This window comes from Nylanderia fulva, unplaced genomic scaffold (assembly GCF_048542155.1).
Source record: "Nylanderia fulva isolate GAGA-0341 unplaced genomic scaffold, ASM4854215v1 Scaffold4, whole genome shotgun sequence".
Classification (NCBI taxonomy): Eukaryota; Metazoa; Arthropoda; class Insecta; order Hymenoptera; family Formicidae; genus Nylanderia; species Nylanderia fulva.
Window position 1 is genome coordinate 7,800,437 of NW_028190476.1, and position 25,187 is coordinate 7,825,623.

The following is a 25,187-nucleotide window of genomic DNA, read 5'->3' on the forward strand; positions in this document are numbered from 1 at the left end:
TCGATTAGACGCACCAAAATTACCGCCAAATTTAAAAATATATATGTCTACAAATACAAAGAAATTAATCATACAGTATAACGAAATTTGAAAGAATTTCCAACATAGATATAGGAATAAAAGAAAATAGTTTTTTTAAAATTACCTTTAATTTTAATCTAGAAATCACACATTTTAATAATTATTTATTAATTAGACATTATCGAGTAAAATGAGAGGACATACTAATTGTCAATTGAATGAAGAAATCCATAATATTAATAGATTAAAAGCAATCATTAATCACATCCATTTTGATGTGTTTAATCTGAAATATCTAAAAACGCCATTATATATACAAGAATCCCAGAAATAGTAGTAAACCTGTCAATAGTAGATTTCTGAGATCATTTAGAGTCAAGTTTTTCTTCTGCAAAAATGTCAAGGTAGATTAACATTATTTGTATGTTCCCAAATTTGCCATCATCGCGTATCTTGTAATTAAACCTTAAATTAAAATTCCAATAACAGTAAACTTGATTCGATATTATTAGACAAACATGATTTTGTTAATATTTTATTTCCACAAGGCTTAGTTTGCAAAACACCATTTATTTTCAATCTCTTATAACACGATATTTATTGGTACTTCGACATTTTCGTTGAAGAAAAATTTCTAAATGATCTCAGGTATCTGCTTTTAACAGGCACGGTCAAAAACATTTCGTATTTCTGTTGAAATTATCTTGTGTAGAAATTTTTGTGTTAAAATTTTAACATACTCTTATGTTAATATAACATATTGTCGTTATGTTATTTTGACATTTGTCTGTTGAGTTAATATTCACTATTTTTAAGTGTTAAAACAACACAATTAAATAAAAATGTACGAATTTTTGCTTATATTATATTTTTTTGTGTTATTTTTTTACATATTACGTGTGTTATTTAATTACATAATTGTTTTCTGTTAAATTAACATTAAAATTAGAGTGGATAAATTGGGACATGTAAAATGTGTTAAATTTAACACAATTTTTTTACTGTGGGTTTATTGCTGGTTCTGGACATCTTATATTTTATTATCCAGCGTATAATTTACACAAATTGAAATTGAAATTATATTGGTTTTATTCTCGGTGAATGTTCGTTTAAAGCTTATTACATATAATTTAAGAGATAAAATCAACTAGACTTTTAGAGAAACATAATAATAAACATGTGCTCTCTCTCTCTCTTTCTCGTCGCTCCTCAGTCTTTCTTACTCCTATACTGTCTTCTTCTTATTTTGAATGTACACACAGATATATATGTATGTAGAAACAACGGCTTACGTTTATAAAAGTAATTCACTTCAGACAGCTAAATAACTTTATATACTATAAATTTTTATATTCTAAATATTATTGTTTAAATTTTAAATATATATAATTTTTTGACAATGAGAATCATTATTTAAAGAAGATATAAAATATGTTTAAATTTAATATTTCTATACTGCTATCAATTAAAATATGTGCGACACTGCCATACACATATATAATTTTATTTTAAAAAATTGTGCAAATGAAAATTTGCACATTCTTTCCTCACCGTATTTCACTAATTAGGATGGTTTTTCAATAATAATTTTAATACTTTTTTGAATTTAATTGTTTATATACAAGAGTCATTTGAAAAAGACATCTAAGCTTTGAAATTCTTTATTTATCTTTTGTCCACAGAGTGTTTTACAGATCTTAAATAAATATTCTTTTTCTTCGACATGATGATATTTCTAAAACTATTATTAAGTAGCGGATTAATTTTTATTGCTGTAACAGCTTTCATTCGTAATGAATCTTTATGTTATCGACCATCAGAATATATAAAACCAATGCATTACGATATCAAACTTACATCATTTATTGAAGCAAATATTTTCCATGGAGAATACAATATCAGCATAAACATTCTTCACAGAACGCAACACATATATTTATATTCGGAAAAATTATGTATTGACAATATAGTTTTAATTACAAATTTTAAAAAATATCATGAGAATGATAATGATATAGTTTATAAACCGACGTATAATACTGAAGAAGATACAGTTGATATTTTCTTTATGAATGAGTTATCACCAGGAAATTACACTATAAATATAAAATATTTTGGCATTGCTGATAAAGGCTTCAGAATTTTCGACATGAAAAAAAAAGCTACGTAAGTAAATAATAAATGTTTGTTAAAAAGAGTACAATATACAACTACATAAGACATTGTAATTAATATACTAATCATGTATTAAATGTCCCAAAAATATTATATATCGCGGAATTTAAATCTAAGGGTGAACAATTTTTAACTTTATTATTATTATAATAAGTAATAAAGTTATAAAATATAATGTGTCGACGCATATAACATTTATACATTTTTTAATTTCCATTTTTTATTTTTATGCTTGTGAAAAAAGTTTCATTAATTTATGTTCTTTGAAATGTAGTTGGGTAGGTGCTCCACATTTCCAGATAGTAGACGCCCGACAAGTGTTTCCATGTTGGCATCCACATGATTTACGGTTAGAAGCAACCTTTAACATTTCTTTAGCATGTCATTACTGCACGACTTTGTCAAATATGCCATTGCGAAATACGGAAAGAGATGAGTACAATTTAGTATGGAGACACTACGATACCATACCTGTAATATTGACTCATCACGCAACGATGGTTATATCTAACTACCTATTCCTTCTTGATATAAAAACACAAAACATTCAAATGTGGTGCAGATTCGAATCTCGATTTCACATAGAATTTGCTAAAAATGTAGCTGAAGATATCACGTTGTTTTTTAAAAGTAAATGGAAACGTTCGGACAAAATTTCGAACGTGACTCATGTTGCAATTCCAAATTTTCATGACGATGACACAATAGTTTTTGGACTTGTGTTTTATAAGTGAGTACAAGTGCTTAAAATTACATTGAAAATAAAATTATATTAATTTGCAAAATTTTAGAATTTAAATATATGTATGTTTTTTGTTTCTGTAAACGTTCAAAAGTGTAAGGAATTGCGAAAACAAGCAATTTTAATAGAATTAAGTTTGATCAAATAATTACAATATTAAAGTTTACTGTTGTAATAAATAAATAAAGGTTAAAATATATATGCTAAATTGTACCCCCTAAAGTAAATGTTAAAACTGCAATGAAGCTATAAAAAACGACATTTTTTTATTTATTTCAAACTATCGTTTTTCGTCAACAATATATACGTTAACAGAAATTTATCGTTGTTTTATATTGTAAATTAAAAAATTAAAACAATATTATTTGGTACAATTTACAAAATTGACTTGCAAAATTATACCCATGAGTTTGTAAGTCGTACATCTAACAATTAAATTAAAATACTGTAATAAAAAGAAAGTTATATTTTCTATACAAATTTTTAGTCTTAACATTTAAATATAACTTTCAGGGAAACAGATATCATCTACGATAAAAATGTATATTCTATCGCTCACAAGATCGAAGTAGCTCAATTAGTAGGACGTAAAGTGACACAGCAATGGTTTAATAACATGATGAACAATCCGTTTGTTTGGGATTTTTGGTTTAAAAAAGGTCTTACTACATTGCTTGCAACGTATGCTGTCAATAAGGTTATTCTAAATACATATTTCCAACATTATGTCGCTCCCACTTTCTCGTAAACAATACAATACTTAAGCATTCATATATATTGCAAGATTTTCTTAAATAAAACCCTTTTTACAAAGTCTATACGCATTTTTTGTAAATTGTTTTAAAAACATTTAGCATTATACATATATAAAATAATTAACTGTTTAAAAAACACTTTTTTCACATATTTACATACATATAATAATAATTTAATTTATAAAAATTTTTATTTTTTAGCACCATTTTATTAGATATTTCTAAATTTGTATGAAATCTAAAATAAAATAAATTAATCAAAAACACGTAGTACACATGATATTTATTTAAATAAATTTGATAAAGAGAGATCTGCAATATAATATCTTGAGACAATAATTTAAAAAATATGTAATATTTGGCAAATATAGTAATACAAAATTTTAGATTTTATTATCATATTTATTTTAATGTGTGTTTCTCAAAATGAGAGTGTTTTGTTTTAATAATGAAGTAATGTTAATAATATTAGTATTTGTATTTAATGCAAGTATCTCTTCGAAACGGATATATCGATAAATTAATTATTTTTTTCTATAGACATATCCAGATTATCGAATAATAAATTTATTTGTTGTTCAAAGACAACATTACTCTTTTAATTTGGATATTGATTATCATATGTGGAATCTTACTTCAAAAGTTAACAGTTCATTGGAAATCCCCAATTATATCAGAGGTACGTAGTATAATTAACTAGTCTGCTTAAATTTTTAACTCTTAATATTTAAAAAAAATGTAAAGTCAGAAAACAATTAATTCTTATCTGGACTTTAACATGTTTTATTTTTATAAAAGTACGCACTCTCCCACCCACCCAAAACATTTCACGATGACTACCTTGTATACATATACAATATAATTTTTCTTTAAAAAATCACTATATTTACAAGTAACTATTATAGTAAATATATATCTATATACAATATCAAATTCATAATTTTTATGTAAATCGTAGCACCTTTTATACTGCGCATGATGCAACACGTCCTTACAGAAGAAATATTTCAGATAGGCATAAACACATATCTAAATAACAAGTGAGTAATACAATATAGAATAAATTCCCAGTTATTAATGACAGTCACCAGTATTAAAATATGAGTTTTGGAAATAATCGACCAAACTAGCAGGTAAAATCGTTTATTTAATTTCACGACGGTTCGACCATATGGTTGTGGTCCTTTTCAAGTGCGACTACAATAACTATTAAATATATTATTATTATCATTAACGAAACACTAATATAAAGTTCGCAATTAAAAACGCACGTAATACTTACAAGTAAAATTAGTAATAATTAACTCATTATAGCAATAATCAATATCAATTTATAGTTAAAATATACAAGTCAAAATTATAATTAAATTGAAATTGTGAGACAGCAATAATATATCCCAATCAAGGATCGTCAGATTCTAATATATTTTAGGTGAGATTATTTACACGACCTTAAGTTGCTGTATGATGAGTTAACTATTACTAATTTTACTTGTAAGTATTACGTGCGTTTTCAATTGCAAACTTTATATTAGTGTTTCGTTGATAATAATAATAATATGTATAATAATTATTGTAGTCGCACTTGAAGAGGACCACAACCATATGGTTCAAACGTTGTAAAATTAAATAAACGATTTTACCTACTAGTTTGGTCGATTATTTCCGCAACAATGTAGAATATAATATCAAAAAAATAAAATTGTGTAAGGTAAATAATGTATAATAATATAAGTTTGATATAATGTCCCTTATTTTCTTTGGTTTCTTCCGATATTATTTCATGTTTGTTCTTAATGTTACAATTCCGCTATTTTTCTAGATCTTCTACTAACGTTATTTTTAATTTCATTACTTTTCCTATGAAAACTGTTTCTGTAGAAAAAAAGTGTTGTTTTATCGTCATTACTTTTTCATATACATATATATTGTTGTTTTATTTTTGTTTCATGATTTGTTATTTTTTTAATAATTTTAAAAATAATTTTTATTTTTCTTATTGTTTCCTTAATTTTTTTTTTATATCGTTTATAATTTCTATATCTGTTTTTTATTGCATTTTAAATATAATCTGTATTAATGTTAATAATGCCTAAAAAATTAAGTAACATTATTAAATTTTCATTAAAATTAAGTTTTATTTTTTATTATCAGAATATAAATATAAGATATATAAATAAATAATTGTGTGTGTGTGGAAATTCAATTTTATATTTTGTTTCTTAGTATTTATTAAATTTTTTTATAATACGAACATTATACACACAACTTTAACATATTTGTAATGTTTTTTAATTTATTTTACTTACTTTGTGAATTTAGCTCATTACACCACCTAGACTTTATAGAGCTTATGAAAAATGTTGCGTCAACAATAAATATATATATTGCTGCACACATCTCGCACATGAAAAACTGGGATTCGGAAAAGCATTGTCCTCTTATTAAAGTAGAACGAAATTATGATGATCCTAAGAACCGAACATTTGTATGGATAGAAAATATCGACACATTAAAAATTGAGTGCATTCCTATAACTTTTACTACGGAAACGTCTCTCGATTTTAACAATTTTACTCATCATTTGTTATGCAAGCGATGGGAAATTAAACGTTTAGTAAAACCATTGAAATTATCATTACCATATAAAGAACATGGTTGGATGATATTCAATATACAACAAATTGGTAAATATCGACAAATAATTCTAACTTATTTCTCGTCTTTATTTTACACACATAATTGACATTATTTTATATTTTTATCTATTTTATTCGTTGTCTTATAAACTTCTGAGATATTCATTTTATAACTATAATAATAGTTTTAAAATGTTTTGTGTACTATTCTGCATTATTGTATATATAATATTATATATTATTATATGTATAAGATATTACGTAGACGTTTTCTAAATATTATCGTTTAATATTAATGTTATTATATATTTATACAAATATTTTATTCTAATAATAGTAAAAATCATTAAAAAGATAGTTATATTTATAAAACTAATAATAATAAGTGCAGCTAACATACAATTTTCGTAACGTTACGTGTTACAGAGATTATATTGGTTAGCATAAAATAATTATTATTTATGCACAACTAGACTCAGTTTTATTTTCTGATACGTACAACAATATCTTGCACAATTTCATGTTTGCTACTATTTCAAGTATTAAGATGACATTTTATAATTAATTTTCTATATGTATTTGCATTTTATTTATATGTATTACATTTTTGATATGTTTTTAATTTATAATTTATATAAACATAAGTATGAAATAAAAATTGAAATAGTTCTGAAAATAAGTATATTAATGATAAAATTATTCAAAACAATAAAAAAATTGATAAAATTTATTTACTATTTTTTCAGGATATTATCGCGTTAACTATGATGATGAGAATTGGAAAAAAATTTCATATTATTTACACGAAAATGATCACACGAAAATTCATGTTCTTAATCGTGCCCAAATTATCGATGATGCATTTTATTTAATGATAACAGGCCAACTCACATGCAATATCTTCTGGAATATTGTATGGTATTTGAAAAAAGAGGAAGATTATATAGCATGGTATCCTATGTTTAAAGCTCTGGAATACATGTATAGTACTTTTCCAGTGTTGGACAAAGAAATTAGAGATTTTACGGTAAATATTAACAAATTTCAATGAAAATATTACATTTTAAATATTTGCATGTACGCACCTATTAATCACAAAAAATTTAAATACTTGGAAAAATATATCTAGCAACGATAAAATTTTACATACTATTACGTCGCAAACAAATTTGCAAACACGTTCAGTTTGAATAACCACTCACTCGAAAAACTGTCCCAAAAGTCTATGATTTTAACTACTGCCAATATTATTGGTATGTAACATTGTTATTGGATATGTAGCAAGATGCTTAAAATCTTTATCAATGAATACAATTATATGTTGGCTTCATATCGATATTACATGTTAGTAATTTAAAGAAAAGAGAACATGCATATAATAAAAAAAATTTAATTATATATTTCAAAAAGCTATATTTTACACCCTATTTAAAAATAAAATATGATTGTTAAATAATTATGAAACTTTAATACCTACTAAATATTATAAACATTTCGCACAAATTAAATCATATTTTTGCGTACATGTATAATACATATGTATATTTGCACGTACATATGTACGTGAATAGATAAACGTTAGCGTCTTTAAGTGAATTTGTATGTATGTTTTATAGAAAGAAAAAATTTTAAAGAGAAAATTGTAAAAGAAAATATATTTAACGATTTTTAGGCTCACGTAGGAGAAGTATTACAGAATGCACTTGAAAGATCCGAATATGAAGACATTGATGGTGGTGACGAACTTAGTATAAATTTACAACAAGAAGCTGCAAAATGGGCATGTTTTCTCGGTAACATCAATTGTAAGAAAGAAGCCAACAAAAAATTAAAAGAACATCTCCAAGATCCTATAAAACACAAGTAAATATATTATGTTACATTTTTAGCCTTTTTTAATCAAATTTTTCTATAGGCATATCGCCTAAAATGTTTAAATAATTTGATCAAGAGATCCATATGAGAATCTTTAATAAGAAAATATAATTTTTGTTATATTTTAGACTTTTGCCATGGTGGAAGGAATGGACATATTGTAAAGGTTTGATGATAACTACCAAAGAAGAGACCTCTTGGCAATTAGTGTATAATATAGGATTGGAAAAATCTGACACTAAATTTTTAGAATACTTGGCTTGCCCTGAAGATACTGGTGTCATCATTGATTATTTAAATTATATAAACAATTCTACAGAACAGGAATATCAATATCTTCTTGATAGTTTCTTACATATTATTACAAAGCATGCGAAGAATCAAATTATACTGGATTACATATTAAAATATTTTAAAGACATAAAACCAGAGTAATGTGACATATTTTTATAAATATTGTGTACAAAAGTTTATTTTGTGTATTATATGCATTTGTTTTTTTATTTTTAGACAAGTTGATACAACTGCAGCATTAATTATTATTATTAATAACGTATATTCTGAAAATCAAATTCGGGTAAAAATTTTACATGTTTATATATGTATACAAAATGTGATAATAATACGATATTAATAATTATTATTTAATGTTTAAAATAATTTTGATAATGCTACAAAAACGTTACATTTTAATAATGTTAAAAAAATAATACATTTTAGCATATAAACGAATACATTGAAAGATGGAGTGTCATAGGCCTATCAGACCGATTTGAAGAAATGATTAACAGAAGGAATACAGAAGATTTATTTAACAGTAATGACATAGAAAAGGTAAATTTAATAAATATTATTATGGAAAGTAACAAAAAAAAAATATTGTTCTATCTTATTATTTTCTGAATACTAATTTTATATTTGTTCTGTTTATTTTATTGTATAAAGAGTATATTGATGTCATTGTGTGCAAATCTTTGTTTATATATATTAGATCATATTGAAGAATGATTACAAAATTGCAAGCAAGCTATCAATTCGCAACAAACAAATCGAAAGACAGAAAAAGTATTTTGATACATTTTTTTATATGTAAAGTATATAAAATTGCAACTTTGCATGCGTGAATATTTTTTATATGAATAATTTTTTTATATTGTATGTACTATTTACTTTATTGCTGTAATTATTATTATTTATTTAAATGTATTACTATATTTGATGCTTCTGTATTTACAAATCTTGATGACTGAAAGCATCAAGTTTTTGAACTATGTCCCTATAAGCGTATGATATTATTTAATATTTAAGCAATATTCTAGGCGTATTTTTAGAATATTTAATATCGAAAAATACGCCTAGAATATAAAATAATATCATGCGCTTATAGGGATATTAATACTTGTGTTCACAAAAAAGTAAATCACATAATATTACTATAAATTTTATTGTTAGATATAAAATAAAAATATGAATGTATAAATACAAATAATATATATATATACATATATATATATATATATATATATATATATATATAACAGTGTGTCATTTAATTGGCGCCTACTATTTATGTAGCGATATTCCTCGTGGAAAACTGAGTCGAAAAGTCGTGTACCATTTTTTTCTGTAAGGCATAATAAAATAGTACTTATTCAGTAACGTATTAACGTAAGGCATAATTACTATTTCATTATGCCTTAAAGAAAAAAATGACACCAGACTTTTCGACTCAGTTTTCCACGAGAAATATCGCTATATAAATAGTAAATAGTGACGCCAATTAAGTGACACCCTGTATATATGTTTGTTAAATGCACTATCTATTTATTTTGAATTACTATTGATTAGTTTACGTTAATTAATATTTTTACGTAAATTAATCTAATTATATGTTTACAAACACACACACACACACACACACATATACACATATATTGTATATATACATATATGTATATATATGTATATATATATATATATACCCTTACAAAAAAAACTACAAGATGGTGGAAACATTACTGGTATAACAATAATATATCATAGAAAAAGTATTGTTATATCTGTAAATTTTTCGTATTCTTGTAGTTTTTTTCGTACGGGTATATATGACGAATTATTATTTAAATATTATAAAAATATATGTTTGTATAACTATACAAATTAGTAATATGTTAACATTACATGTAAATTAACTATAATTATATGTGCTATATGTTTAATATATAAATATTTTTACATTTAATATGTTATTATATAAATATTTTTTACATTTAATATGTTCTCATATAAAATATCGATTGTTTTTTTAGTTTACAATAAATCACATAACACAATTTCTCTCTTTCTCTCTCTTTCCTCCCCCCTCCCCCTCTACTTCGCTGTTGGCATTTTAATTTTAATAAAGTTATTTAAATAAAATAATCGCAATATTAATATTTATAAAATTATATTACATACAATACTTAAAAATTCTGCAACTTTAATTCGACGCTTCTTACTAATATTTTTAATAGACATACAAATGCTGCAAAATGTGTCGATCAAAATTTTAACTTAATGATATTTAATTAATTTTAAGAATTACATTTAAAAAAGATGTAAGCATAAATAGACGATAAAAAATTTAAAAAAACCTCTTATCATCAAATTGATGTTTTCAAAAGTTCGCGTCTAACATATGCTTTTTCCAATCAACGCGATGAATTTTAATATTAAAAAAATGATTTTATATTTTATTTGTCTTTCTATTATTTATCGTTTTTTACTATTTTTTTAATGATAAATGTCGAATTTATTATAGCAAAATAAAATTTGTACAACTGTTATGCAACATGAACAAAAAATTCGAAAAAAGATAGAAATCCGTTATACTAAAATAGGAGAACAATTAATATATATATATCTTTCTATAGCTCATTAATTAGAATATAAACAGAGAGCTACTATATATATGCATATAATGTTTTGTATATCTTACAGTATGGTGATTTTAATTATTTTTAATTACAATTTGTGGTGCATTAATAATATTTGATAGATTTACAAGTATACTTGTGTGATAATTTACAATTCACTAAATTTTTATTTTCTTATAACTCTATACATGATATGTTTAAATATGTATAAAATAATAAAGTATGAAATGTAAAATGTATAAAATTTTAAAGTTTACAAAATAATACAATTTAAAAGTAAGTACATTAAATATGATTTGTGCACTCTAAGTCGTATTTAGTTAATTATTATAAATAATTTTCCTTTGATAGAGAACGTAATGTCTATGAATAAATTATATATATGTATATATAGAGTGATATTAATAATACATAATACTATATTATATATTTAATTATTAGATACATGAAAATCTTATAATTTTATTAATTAATTTTTAATATTATTATTAATTATATATTAATATTTAATATAAATTTAAAGTGTAAGACAGGCAATAAGAACCAAATCGCGGATGACAGTGCGTTATCCTAACAAAAAATTTTTTCCGTTAGAATTAAATACCTGTGGCACAAGGCACCAAATTTTACTTGATCACGGTCATAATTTAAAATTGGAATAATCTTTACAAGAGATTTAATTCCATATATCCCCTGTTTCCCCCTAAGGAAATAAATGCGAGAGAAAAATATAGATCCGAAAGTCGCTGAATCGGGAATCGAACCCGAGATCTTTCGCTTTTTTTTGCCGGGCGACTGCTCTTCTAACTGAACTATTCAGATCCTTTCGATTCTATACTTTTCTCTGCTATATATTTATTAAATTTATAAAAATATTATATAAATATTTATCGTAATTTTTAGCACACGGCATTTAAAAGATTATATTTTTTTAGCAAAAAGTGATGACAAATTTCGCCCATTTATTATATATATTGTTATGTCCGTGTCCCGCCCGTTTGACGATACGTCCCTGTATTATACGATCGTCAGAATTTTCTATTAGGATCTTCTATCAGGGTCTTCTATCAGGATCTTCTATCATCGCTATAAATATATAATATTTATATAAACAATTCTACAGAACAGGAATATCAATATCTTTTTAACGGTTTCTTACATATTATTACAAAGCATGCGAAGAATCAAAAAATACTGGATTACATATTAAAATATTTTAAAGACATAAAACCATAGTAATGTGACATATTTTTATAAATATTGTGTACAAAAGTTTATTATGTGTATTATATACATTTGTTTTTTCATTTTTAGACATATTAATACAACTGCAGCATTAATTATTATTATTAATAACGTATATTCTAGATATCAAATTCCGGTAAAAATTTTACGTGTTTATATATGCATACAAAATGTGATAATAATGCGATATTAATAATTATTATTTAATGTTTAAAATAATTTTGATAATGCTACAAAAACGTTACATTTTAATAATGTTAAAAAAATAATACATTTTAGCATATAAACGAATACATTGAAAGATGGAGTGTCATAGGCCTATCAGACCAATTTAAAGAAATGATTAACAGAAGGAATACAGAAGATTTATTTAACAGTAATGACATAGAAAAGGTAAATTTAATAAATATTATTAAGGAAAGTGAAAAAAAAAATATTGTTCTATCTTATTAACTTCTGAATACTAATTTTATATTTGTTTTGTTGATTATATAAAGAGTATATTGATTTCATTGTGCAAATCTTTATTTATAAATATTAGATCATATTGCGGAATTCTGACAAAATTTGAAACAAGCTATCAATTCGCAACAAACAAATCGGAAGACAGAAACAGCATTTTGATAAATCTTTCCGACGATGAAAAATATAAAAAATTGCAGCTTTGCATGCGTGAATATATTTCATATAAATAATTTTTTTTTATTGTATGTACTATTTACTTTACTGCTTTAATTATTATTGTTTATTTAAATGTATTATTATATGTGATGCTTCTGTGTATTTACAAATCTTTATGACTGAAAGCATCAAGTTTTTGAACTATATATTATTGCCTGTGTTCACAAGAAAGTAGACCGTATAATATTACTATAAATTTTATTGTTAGATGTAAAATAAAAATATAAATAATATATATACAATATATATATATATATATATATATATATATATATATATATTGAATAATAAATGCACTATCCATTTATTTTGAATTACATATCGACTAGTTTTTAAGATTTTTTGTAAATTAAACTAACATCAAATACGTTTACACACACACACACACACACACACACATATATATTTATATATATATTGTATTTATATATGTATATGTTACATAAATTTAGTATTTATAAGCAGATTTATTAATACAGTAGGAAGTGACAAAAGTAAAAGTAATAGTGTCGAACTCATAAATTAAACTCAGTTTTGTTATCAAGTTTAATAGCAAATTACTATTAGTATATGGTAAATTGATAGTAAAATACTAATACAAATTTGGGAAATACAATTCAATAATTTTCATTAAAAAATAATGCAGATATAATTGTAGATGCTACAGTATATTTTATTAATGATAATTATATTGTAATTTTTGTATTTTATTATATATTTTATATTTTAATTTTAATTCTCGAATGTCTATTACGTACATAATTTTAATTTGCCGAATTTTAATTATGTATATAATTTCAATTTCTTAATTTTTGTTATATACCAGACAACACAAGCGTGTGCTTTGCACGCGTTATTGATATATTATTTTTATGTTTTATTTTACAATTGTCAAACTATTAACCTTCACGTTTTTGATGCTATTAATATATATATAACACACAATGTTAATCGAGACAACCAATCAACATCGCGGAAATGCAACAACAATATTTGCGATAATCGACCTTGCATGCCTTTTTTAAAAATGGACTAGCACACGTAACGCGCGTTATTACTGCGCGCCCCTTCTTCAATCATTACTTAAGCCAGGCTAATAAACTTATTTTTAATAAATTTTTAATAAAATTTACTTAAAAACAGGTAAAAAAATCACTTTTTTCAAAAGACGTACACTTACTTTTTTGCTTTACAGGTGAAAACTACCATATGATACGCGCTTATGGCGCGCGCAATGCGTGTGCTTCTGTTGTCTAGTGTATATAAAAATGAATATTATTTATAATGTAAACATTAAATAAATACCATATTGTACTCTAATATGTGTTACCAAAAATAATTATAATAAAAAAATAAAAATGATTAAAATGAGTATTTAATTACATCTGATATAGTAAATATATGTTAACCCATACAGCACCGATAGATTGCAAAAACATTACAACAATCTTTCACCGCAATATTGCAATATTGCAAATTCACTGCAAAATGTTGCTACATCATTGCTGTTGAATTGCAGCAATGTTAAAATGTCCGCTTTTTGGAAGATTGCAACAAAATATTACAACAATATTGCAATATGTTATGAGTTTGCAATAATGCATTGTTGTTGCAACCATAAACTAATGTTGCATATACAGGTATATAAATAAATCATTAATAAAAATACGTTGTAGTTAATTTATATATATTACAATATATAAATTATAGAATTTGGATTACATGCAATATTTCCAAAATATTAATGTCATGTTGCTACAAGTGTGCTGGAATTTTGTGCACTTATATCTCTGCAATGTCTTTATAATGTTGCATTGTAACTTGCAACATTGCAACGTTGCTGCAATATAATTGCAATAATCTGTGCTATATGGGAATATACATTAATAAAATATTATATTAAACGGTTATATTTTAATTTTATATATTATTATATATATTTCATATATTTTAATTCCCGTATATCTACTATAATACATAATTTTAATTGGCCAAATTTTAATTATATGTATAATTTTAATTCCTGAATTTTTGTTATGTACCGGAAAACACAATCGCGCGCTTCGCGAACGTTATATTGATATTTTTTAATTTTTTATTTTACAACTGTTAAACTGTGTTAACACCTTTACGATGACAGTTGCTTGATATGCTATTAATAAAATACACAATGTTAAGGATCCATCACTTATAGAAATTTATCATTAGTAACCGCCAATTTATCACTTATATATAATACATTCGAATTTCGAATGTACACATGCGCGATAAGGATAAAAATGGCGTCGTATTTTATTTACGGTTACAAGTAAAACTATTCCACGTGCCGGTGCTTCAAAGAAGAAATTGCGACTTTTCTTTGACCTCTAGCCTTCTAAATAAATTGTCTTCTGCTTCTAGTATTCATGGTGCTTTATGGATTGCACAAAAAACGCCGGCGTGGTTCTTCGTTCTAAAAAAACTCGGAATAACCTGACAAGTGTAAAATCACAGGTTATTCCATGGTTTTGGAAATTAAAGTTAAACGATGTTAATTGCATCAAACGTTTTTATTAATATAATGAGCACATGGAAGTTGATACAGCGACGGTGTTACGATTTACTCTCATATAAATACTCGTTGCTTGTCATATTAGTCGCATTTACTTGTATATTTATTGGTATAGTGCATTTCGGAGAGGTTAGAATAACTTTTATTTTATTTTTTTTATGCATGTGATGGATTTGTGCAAATTTTAAGAATTAATATTTTAAAATTTTGTTTAGTTCTTTAGTGAAAGCTATTTTGTTACTCTTCTCTTTAATGCATATTAAAGTGATATATATATTTTTTTTTCTTTTATATATACAATATATATATTTATAATTTTGTATTATTTAATTTTATCTAATTATATTTTATGTATTTTATATAATTTTATATTATATATATACCCAAGTAGCAAACTGACGTACATCATTAATGTCAAAATGACAATTTTGACATCTAATGATGTCATTTGATGTCAAAATGACACCATTTTGCATTTAATGACATCAGTTTGCTATTTGGGTGAATATATATATATATATATATTTTTTTTTTTTTTAATAAATTTTAATTGCTGTTTTGTTAGGTATGGCTAACCTGGAGCAAGGAGAAGTACGAAGCAGTCTTTCATTCCTTCAACGACAATATCTTGGGGAAATCTTTCCAAAAGAAATTATGCCAACACGTTCCCATAGATGTGGTTTACACGTGGGTAAACGGTTCCGATCCAGTGTTTTTAGAAAGTCTTCAAAAACACGTCCCAATTGTGGATCTCAATGCTGCAGCTTCGAGATTTAGCGATAAAGACGAATTGCGCTATTCGTTGCGATCATTAGAAATGTATGCACCCTGGGTGAGACATGTTTACATCGTGACCAATGGCCAGATACCAAGTTGGCTCGACATGGATAATCCTAGGATGACTTTAGTCAGTCACGAAGATATCTTTTTGAATAAAAGTGATTTACCAACTTTTTCTAGTCCCGCTATTGAAAGTCATATTCATAGGTGCTTGGAAATATGTATGAATCCATATTTATTGCGTAATAAAATGTGCACAGATTTGCAATAACATTTTTTTCTTTTTTCATTCTTTCAGAATACCTGGAATTTCCGATAAGTTTTTATATTTTAACGACGACGTCATGTTAGGAGCCGAGATTTGGCCAGAAGATTTTATAACTCAAGCAGGTGGACAGAAAGTGTATCTGGCATGGTGGGTCCCAGATTGCTCCGAAGTTTGTCCCTGGGCGTGGGTTGGTGATGGATCCTGCGATCATGCTTGTAATACTACATTATGCGAGTTTGATGGTAACTGAATAATTTTAATCTGTGTGATATAAATGTTAATTTTAAATAACTACAGGGTGTCCCATAGAAAACTGCTGAAACTAATCAACTGTCATTTTTTAATGCATGCAGTTATTGAGAAGACAAAAATTGTGTTGGAAAGAGGAAAGTGCAGTTTTTAATGGATATAAATAAAATGTTTGTTTACCAGTTTATTTTATTGATAAAAGTAATAAAAAAAATGCTAATAATCACATAAAATTACATAAACTTATGATAAATATTTTCAACAGTACTAGATTTAATAACATCTATTAAAAGAATCATCAACAGTAAAAATGACATGTTAGAAAAAGTTTTTACGAGTTTTCGTAAAAGAACAGAATTTTGTACAAATTCATATGGTGTGTGTGCACTTGAAAATATTTATCATTAGTTTATATATGTAATTATTAGCACTTTTTTTTATTACTTTTTTCAATAAAATAAACTGATATAGAAATATTTTATTTATATCCATTAAATATTGCAAACTGCTCTCTTTTCAACACAATTTTTGTTTTCTCAATAACTACATGCATTAAAAAATGACTGCTGATTAGTTTCAACAAGTTCCTATAGAACACCCTGTATAATTCTTTAAGTTATAAATCCAAATAGCAAACTGATGTCACTTTGATATTGAATGACATTATTTGACGTCAGAGTGACGTCAGTTTACTACTTGGGTATATAACTTAGAGAAGAATTACATATATATTTAAAAAATTATTCTGATAATTATAGGTGGAGATTGTCAAACAACCACTGTTCCTATTGATAGTGAGACTATGAGAGAAAAAGGCGATTATTCATACAAATTTTTGGAAGATTCTCGAGAGAACAATATTAATGGACTAAATAATATATTGCACGATACAGATGTTGTTGATTTATCATGGAATAATATGCTACAGTCTACAGTTAAAACATTACCTTTGTACAATCTCAATACTTTTAAGTCCATTAACATATTTCAAGGTCTCAGAAACAATAGTAAGATGGAATTGAATGCACAAAGTAATACGCACATAAAATTGGACGATAAAAAAGATTATAAATCTGGAGGAGACGTCCCGCAGCCTGTGCATTCGAAATTTTTACACAGAAATCCTTTAAGCAAGTCTGCAAATCATCATATTGAACAATTAAGACGCTACCGTAATGACAAAAATCTCACACGAGATAACAGTTCCATCAAGTTTGGTAAATTAATGTATCCCAATCAATGGAAACACACTACACGAGGACTCGACACTTACGCAGAATCTTTATTGTATGTTAATAAGATATATAACGCCGTTTATGGTCTCGAACGGAGAAGAGTGCCAGCGCACATGCCACATTTAATAGATAAATCGATTGTAAATAATATGCAAGAGAAATTCAGGTCTGAATATCAGAAAACGTCTAGTCACAAAGTGAGAGATTCCGAGGACATGCAATTCGCATTTTCTTATTTCTACTTCTTATCCAGTGAAAGACGAAAAGTACCCATTGAGGAGATATTTGATATGTTTGACACTGACAAATCGCGGTAAGAAACAACATGCCACGCTTCTGATTAGCAAAATTGTGATTATTAAAATTACGAATTAATTTATTTATTATTAATTTTATTATATTTATTTATTACATTTATTATTATTATTATATTAATATATTATATATATATATATAAAATTATTTATTTCTAGAACTTGGTCGGATAGAGAGATACGGACACTTTTATCAAGATTATATCCGTTGCCATTAGATTATAATCTAGTCATGGAATTTGAAAATGCGATAACGAATTGTTCTCGCGACACAATTTCATCAGAAATTATTGATGTTCCGCCCGGAGAAAGATATCTAGATTCTACTCTCGTAAGTATTATAAATCATTTTATAGAGTAATAATTGTATGTACGATATAGCAAATAAAATTGCAATTTTTTGTTTATTTCTTTACAGCCGATAGTTTCTAAAGAGTTGATATTGAATTGCGAATCAGTATCTAGAAGAATGCAGTCAAAATTCGGCGAAGGTAGTCGGTATCCACATGAAATAGTAAAAGCTGGCAAGAATGAAATTTTTGAAATGTTAACCAGCAATGTTTCTTTAACGGTGCAATTGCTGGATGAAATTCGGAGAGATCCCAAGTATGTATATCATTTTATATTATATATATATATATATATATATAAATTTATTATTTATTTATTTATTTATTAAGTATTATTTTTTATTGTAATATAATTTTATATATATATATATATATATTACAATAATAAATATTATTTATTATTATTTATTATATATATATATATAACAAATAATAATAAATGTAATAAATAAATATAATAACATTAATAATAATAATAATAATAATAATAATAATAATAATAATAATAAAAATAAATAAATATATAGGAGGACTTATATATGTCGTTTTCAGAAAATTTATTTGCTTGAATGACGATATGGATTCCATTCGACATACCGAAAATGAAATTGTTCGTGCCTTGTTGAACGATTTCTATCGTTCGTTGTATCCACTGCGAAGTACTTTTGAATTATCAGCGCAATATCGAAATCGTTTCTCTCATAAGCATGAGCTTCTCCAGTGGCGGGCAAATCGTGCAAAAGCTAGAAATTTATTATTATGCCTTGTCGGATTGCTTCTTGTCCTTACATTTTATCATATATTTTATTATCATATACGTAGATTATGCAGAACTCGAGAATTATCTACATTTCTTGTGTAAAGAATTTACATTAATGGGAATGTAAAATTTGATAATGGTACACTGATATTATTGTGTATATACTGATATATATATATATATATATTAATTTATATAACTCATTAAAAGATTAATAATATTTATGGGAAGAGATATTCGTTCGATAAGAACTTCATATTTGAGATTTTCCAAAATTAAATGATTATATTTCTCTGTGATATGAAATCAACATTTTTTATAATATAATACATAAAATTTTAATAAAAAGCTCAAAACTATAACAGAATGTGTTTAAAAAAAACTACTATACGTAGGAGGATGGGGTGATTAAAATAATCTTGAAGGCGTGTTTTAATGTAAAATAGGATTTTAATGGAAACTTGTAAAAACGTGTGTTACATATCGAATTTCTAACTTGATTAATATCAACCATTCTTATAATAAACTAATCTCAATTATTGCATATAAGTATAATAAATATATCTGAAGATTGAAAACGTGCCAGTTATGTACAAACATATTTTTTTTTGTTTGTTACAATTGCATTCTCTATATTTATTATTATGAAGAATAATGTGTACGATTTTAGTTATTCATGCAAAAATGGGCAATTTGTGTGTCGGATATTTCGCGGTCCGACCATACCTTCTTGAAGCTTCGCACACTCGAGCATCCAAGTTGTTACGTTCGCGATTTGTTCAGGTGACAAACGACGTCCTATACCTGTATATTTCGATTTGATGTCGAGATAAATTTCAATAAGCTAATAGAGATTTATAAGAATGCAAAATTATACCTGGTATATTCAGACGACACGTAACTTCTCTCTCCTTTTCGGCTTCAAAAAATAAACTTTCATCGCTATTGACGTCATCTGTCCCACAGAATTTCTTAGCGTTCGTACGATCTTTATTCTTTGCGTCTTTTCTTTTATTAGCTAAAAATTCATCCTCCTTTTCTTCATTGGTAAGCTCTCTTTCGGACGAACTATTCGCCATTGGTTCCGTCGACAAATCAGCTACAAAAAAAAGAATAGATAAATTTGATAAGATGAATAGATAAATTATAATGAAATAAAAATATATATTACTAAAAAAATAGGGAATTTTTTTTGTCCTAAAAATTAAAAAAAATGTTTTATCTTTTCTAGTCTGAAAATACAAGTTTAGTTTTAAAATCATGTAACTCGATAAAAAAAATAGAAAAACGAAAAAAAAAACGTTTTAACAAAATGTTGTAATAATAGAACTTGAGTTAAATTTTTTCAAAAATACGTAATTTTAAGAAACAAAACAATATGTTCTTTTATTGCAAAGAATATATTAAGTTGAAGAAAAGAACTTCAAGCTTCAAAATACTTTTTTAATTTTTTGTGCTGATTTTACGTCAAATTTTAGTTTGAAAATAGATAGGTATCATGATTTTTAAATATAAAAAGTGTTCATTTTTTTAATAGTGTGGAAGAGATTGTAGCCAATAATTTCATACTCTTCGATGAGACGATCTCATCCTTAGACATTAATTCTGAATCCAAATTTACGTCTGCGTCAGTATCTTGACTATTTATGGAACAGGTGTGATCGACAGAATTCACAGAATTGACTTTACATGCAACACGTTCTGTCGCATCTCGATCGCTTGTATTTTTTTCACTACCATCGCAAACAAGTCCTGCTAAGTATCTAATCAATAAAAACAAAAAAGATTCTGAATACGTCGGTCAAAAGAGACTAATAAGAACCAAACGCGAGTAAAAAATTCCTTATAATTTTAGGTATTAGTTATTTTGGTAGATATTTATATATTTTATTCTAATTTTTGCATTTCTATTTCTCTTTGCAATTTTTAAATTGGACCAAAACTTCAATATTAAATTAACAAATAATGCCTAAAATTATTAGAAATTGTTTACTCGTGTTTCGGCTCTTATCAGCTCCTTTTTATTTTATATTAAATATATAGTAAATATTAAATTTTTATCATATATTAAATATTTAATATTAAACATAAATTCGTTTTGAACATTATTCAAATAAAAACGTATAAAAAATTAATAGCTAGAACCAGAAACAAAGTTGTAACAATAAATTCTTACTCGTATATCTCCATAAATAAATTGAACGGGATCATTGCGGATCCTCCGTCTGGTTCGTGAGTCAACAATTGACAAATCATAATCATTGTCTCGGTAAGATTAGCTCCGAGAAGGCCCACCGCTATGGCCAGAAACTTTTTCACTTCACATACATCTTGAAATTTTCCGATCGTTATGATCGCATCGAAATCCTTGCGATCCAAACAAAGACAATCCCAACGATGCGAAACTATCTCAATTGGTAGCGTTTTGTTGTAATCTGAAAGAATCAAAATTAGTATCAGTGTCCCAAAATTTTATGATAGCGAAAATATATCGAGGCATCAATAACTAGTTTACAAAAGAATTTTTTTAATTATTTTAAACCTAATAAGGTGTTTCTGATAGCTTTTTAAAAGCTTCACCAGCACACGTTAGGTTTTCAAAATAATTAAGATTTAATATTTAAAAAAATGGCTTTTTTACTATACTATTTAAGATATTTTTTGTAAAAAAAACATTATATGGAAATTCTGATCAAATGTAATGAATGAATTGTTCACCTATAAAATGCATTTTTTAATTTCGATATGTTACTTTTTAGTCATATTAGGAAGGATTCAATAAGCAAAAATTCCGTCTATGATAATGAAATTATATAATTGTATTCAAATAAATGTATATTTAGGGTGTCTCTCTCTTTAATATCTTTATCTACCTTGAATTTTCAAACAAATGCATTTTCGAAAAAATGTTTCAGATAAAAGGATTGTTTGATCTAAAGAGGAACAAATAAAAAAATGGTAAAATCAATTTTGGAAAAAAAATGTTTTCTAAAAACATTTTTTCTCAGGAGCATCGCCATATAAAAAACGCAGCTTCCCATCTTTAATCTTTCATAATATGATTAAAAAGATGTTAAAATTTAAAAAAAAATGCATTTTATAGGGAATGAACAATTTTATACATTTATGATATTTGATCATTAGACTTTCCAGATAATCTTCCGTTAATCTTTTTTACAAAAAATCTCAAATATTGCCAAGAAAGCCATTTTTATATAAATTTTTTACAGCCATGTTTTAAACCTCAATTATTTATTATACTTATTTTGAAAATCTGACGTATTAATGAAATTTGGTTTGCGGTATCATATTCAGCACTCAAAAATTTATAAGAAATATTTATTATAGATAAAATAAATAATTCTCATTTCTCTTTATTTCTTCAATAAAGATCTTGCTTTTTTACATATTTTAATAGTCATTGTCACAAATCGAAATTGAATAACAAGTCAGAAAAAATTGACTGATTTTAAATTTTGGAATTATAAACAATTAAAAAAGAAGAACTTTTTACAATAAATTAAACTAAAAGTAAAAATTTTTTTATTGATTACTATATATATATATATATATTGTGTTTTATTGAAAAAGAAAATTTTCAAAAATAATTTTGCGTGCGACAGAGATATCCTAAGTAGCAATAAACTGACGTCATTAAACGTCAAAATGACACCATTTTGTAACTCAAAGGAAAAAAATTCGGTGATTTTAAGATATTCTATATATGAAATTATCTATATAGACATGCACGCTTCGCGTGCGAAACTCTCATTCAAGCTCGTACTTCCAAATTGTCGGAGCAATACTCGGAGAAATCCCAAGGTTAAACCGGAAGCCGTGCTCGGCGGCGGATACTCGAGTCGCGACTTCACCGGCGGCTCCTCGCCGTCAGCCAGTGCCCGGAAGTACGAGCCGGACCACTTGATGAGATCGTGAGGCTGGGTGCGTATCGCCGCCTTGCAAAATTGCTTCAGGATCATCGGCAACTTGGCCGGCACCGTGATTTCACGTCCGAATAGCGGCTGCTCGACGAAGGACATCGCTTTTTGTTACGCGATATAACACGTTTTGTACGAACTCGGTTATTGTTGTGCCACCTGCGATACTCTCGTCGTCCAGGAAACGTCGATATATAACAAAAGTGCAAACTCAGGGTATCCTGTATATGATATGGTATAAAACCAATTAAGTAGCCAGTGTTTGCTGTTATTTAAATAAAATTATATAGATGATATTTATCTAGATGAAATTTTGACGTCATCTTATCTTTATATAAATAATACAATGATGTTTTATCTATAGCTGCATTTTAGATTAAAAAAGTGTTATCTTTATTAAATTATGTAGAATAATGTTCAGATAATTTGGTTTAGAGTCATATAGCACATAAAGATACTTAAGTATATATTAAAGCTTAAGCAGCAAGCGATAATTTATAAATAAGAATATGCATGTATTTTTATATATCTTTTATATTTTTTTTTATATAATTGTGTTTACATAACCGGTCTAAAAAATAATATTATCTGGAAATTATCTAGATAGTTTGCCATATTATTTTATATTTTATTTAGATTTTTATTTAAAACAAAATCATCTTCATCTTATTTAAGATAAATTTACATATATATATATATATATCTTTATGTAGCTATAATGTTAAAATCATCTAAGCATAACACTCTAAGTAATAAACTGACGCCATTAAACGCCAAATTAAGTGACGTATACTTAGGGAAAAATAGAACACAATAGACATTATGAAGGAAAATAGGTAAAAAGTATAAAAATATTTTTGAGCAATAAAATTGACTTTTAAAATTGAAAAATTGATAACATTTTACTTTTGAAATTTGAATATAAAATTAATGATTCATCTATATGATAAAAAAACATATTTAATTTATCTTGCGACACACAATATAAGTATTATAAATATGTAAAAAAACAAAATTTTCTTTATTGAAGAAATAAAGAAGAAATGAGAATTTTTTAATATAATAAATGCGAAATAAAAAGATTAATTTCAAAAATAGAAAAATAATTTGGAAAAATAAGATTCTTTCAAGAAACAAAATATATATGTTATACTAACTTGTATTTTAACCATTTGACACATAATGTATTTTGTAAGCCTAAATTTCCGACACATCAAATGTACTTGACATTTTATAGACTATCTTGTTTGACGTTGTTATATGAATACTTTTTTAACCGATCTATTATAAACACTCAATGTATATATATTATATTTATATGTATTTATCCTTTTATTGATGCTGAAGAGGGTCATAAAGTTGACCGAAACGTACGAAGAATAATTAGAGTTTATATTAGATATATTTACGTCAGAAATAATATGTAGAGACTTAATCGATTAAAGTTTAAATTATTGCTCTTATTTGCCATTAATTTTTGTTCATGTCATTATTGTATATATGTTATCTATATATATAAGCACCGTCTGTCTGTATGTATGTACGCGAACTACTTCCGCATTTGTGGACCGATATTCGTGAAACTGGTACCAAAATGTTGCAAATTTTTTGGGGGTGGCTGCTGTGGGGTTTTTTTTTAATTTTTTAATTTTTTTTTTTTTTCTACAGAGGAGGGTATGTTTAATCTTTTTTTG

The 25,187-nt window shown here is 25.7% G+C and overlaps 3 protein-coding genes across 7 annotated transcripts; 2 read left to right on the forward strand and 1 right to left on the reverse strand.

Annotated features, from left to right (window-relative positions):
- The first annotated feature begins 1,710 nt into the window (after positions 1 to 1,710).
- LOC114941556 (aminopeptidase N-like) lies at positions 1,711 to 9,324 on the forward strand. Its single transcript, XM_085485899.1, has 12 exons — positions 1,711 to 2,187; positions 2,471 to 2,926; positions 3,452 to 3,635; positions 4,234 to 4,372; positions 4,652 to 4,733; positions 6,016 to 6,380; positions 7,079 to 7,359; positions 8,005 to 8,195; positions 8,336 to 8,638; positions 8,718 to 8,784; positions 8,928 to 9,041; positions 9,199 to 9,324. Exons 1-12 carry the CDS (start codon positions 1,745 to 1,747, stop codon positions 9,298 to 9,300), a joined length of 2,727 nt encoding a protein of 908 aa, XP_085342025.1. The 5' UTR covers positions 1,711 to 1,744; the 3' UTR covers positions 9,301 to 9,324.
- A 6,006-nt stretch (positions 9,325 to 15,330) lies between these two features.
- Gnptab (N-acetylglucosamine-1-phosphate transferase subunits alpha and beta) lies at positions 15,331 to 21,350 on the forward strand. Of its 5 annotated transcripts, none has more exons than XM_085485930.1 (7): positions 15,331 to 15,541; positions 16,165 to 16,586; positions 16,678 to 16,889; positions 17,655 to 18,444; positions 18,605 to 18,776; positions 18,864 to 19,051; positions 19,348 to 21,350. In XM_085485930.1, exons 1-7 carry the CDS (start codon positions 15,464 to 15,466, stop codon positions 19,655 to 19,657), a joined length of 2,172 nt encoding a protein of 723 aa, XP_085342056.1. In that variant the 5' UTR covers positions 15,331 to 15,463; the 3' UTR covers positions 19,658 to 21,350. The 5 variants fall into 5 exon arrangements, with proteins under 5 accessions (XP_085342056.1, XP_085342057.1, XP_085342055.1 ...); XM_085485931.1 differs by having other exon boundaries at positions 15,331 to 15,529; XM_085485929.1 differs by having other exon boundaries at positions 15,474 to 15,728.
- On the reverse strand, positions 19,835 to 23,694 carry LOC114941553 (ropporin-1-like protein). Its single transcript, XM_029316571.2, has 5 exons — positions 23,340 to 23,694; positions 21,732 to 21,990; positions 21,125 to 21,318; positions 20,433 to 20,654; positions 19,835 to 20,359 (listed from the first exon to the last, which is right to left on the reverse strand). The coding sequence occupies exons 1-5, from the start codon at positions 23,593 to 23,595 to the stop codon at positions 20,226 to 20,228; spliced, it is 1,065 nt and encodes a 354-aa protein (XP_029172404.1). The 5' UTR covers positions 23,596 to 23,694; the 3' UTR covers positions 19,835 to 20,225.
- Positions 23,695 to 25,187: the final 1,493 nt, after the last annotated feature.

What these genes read in the sequence shown, in the direction of transcription:
- LOC114941556 (XM_085485899.1), top strand. Translation starts at nt 1,745, where the DNA reads ATGATGATATTTCTAAAACTATTATTAAGTAGCGGATTAATTTTTATT. An exon ending in AAGAAATTAGAGATTTTACG is followed by an intron (nt 7,360 to 8,004) that starts GTAAATATTAAC and finishes AACGATTTTTAG; the next exon opens with GCTCACGTAGGAGAAGTATT. An exon ending in ATTCTGAAAATCAAATTCGG is followed by an intron (nt 8,785 to 8,927) that starts GTAAAAATTTTA and finishes AATACATTTTAG; the next exon opens with CATATAAACGAATACATTGA.
- Gnptab (XM_085485929.1), top strand. Translation starts at nt 15,576, where the DNA reads ATGTTAATTGCATCAAACGTTTTTATTAATATAATGAGCACATGGAAG. An exon ending in TACATTATGCGAGTTTGATG is followed by an intron (nt 16,890 to 17,654) that starts GTAACTGAATAA and finishes TGATAATTATAG; the next exon opens with GTGGAGATTGTCAAACAACC. An exon ending in GAAATTCGGAGAGATCCCAA is followed by an intron (nt 19,052 to 19,347) that starts GTATGTATATCA and finishes TGTCGTTTTCAG; the next exon opens with AAAATTTATTTGCTTGAATG.
- LOC114941553 (XM_029316571.2), bottom strand. Translation starts at nt 23,595, where the DNA reads ATGTCCTTCGTCGAGCAGCCGCTATTCGGACGTGAAATCACGGTGCCG. An exon ending in TTATTTATGGAGATATACGA is followed by an intron (nt 21,319 to 21,731) that starts GTAAGAATTTAT and finishes TTTATTGATTAG; the next exon opens with ATACTTAGCAGGACTTGTTT. An exon ending in GTGTCGTCTGAATATACCAG is followed by an intron (nt 20,360 to 20,432) that starts GTATAATTTTGC and finishes CGAAATATACAG; the next exon opens with GTATAGGACGTCGTTTGTCA.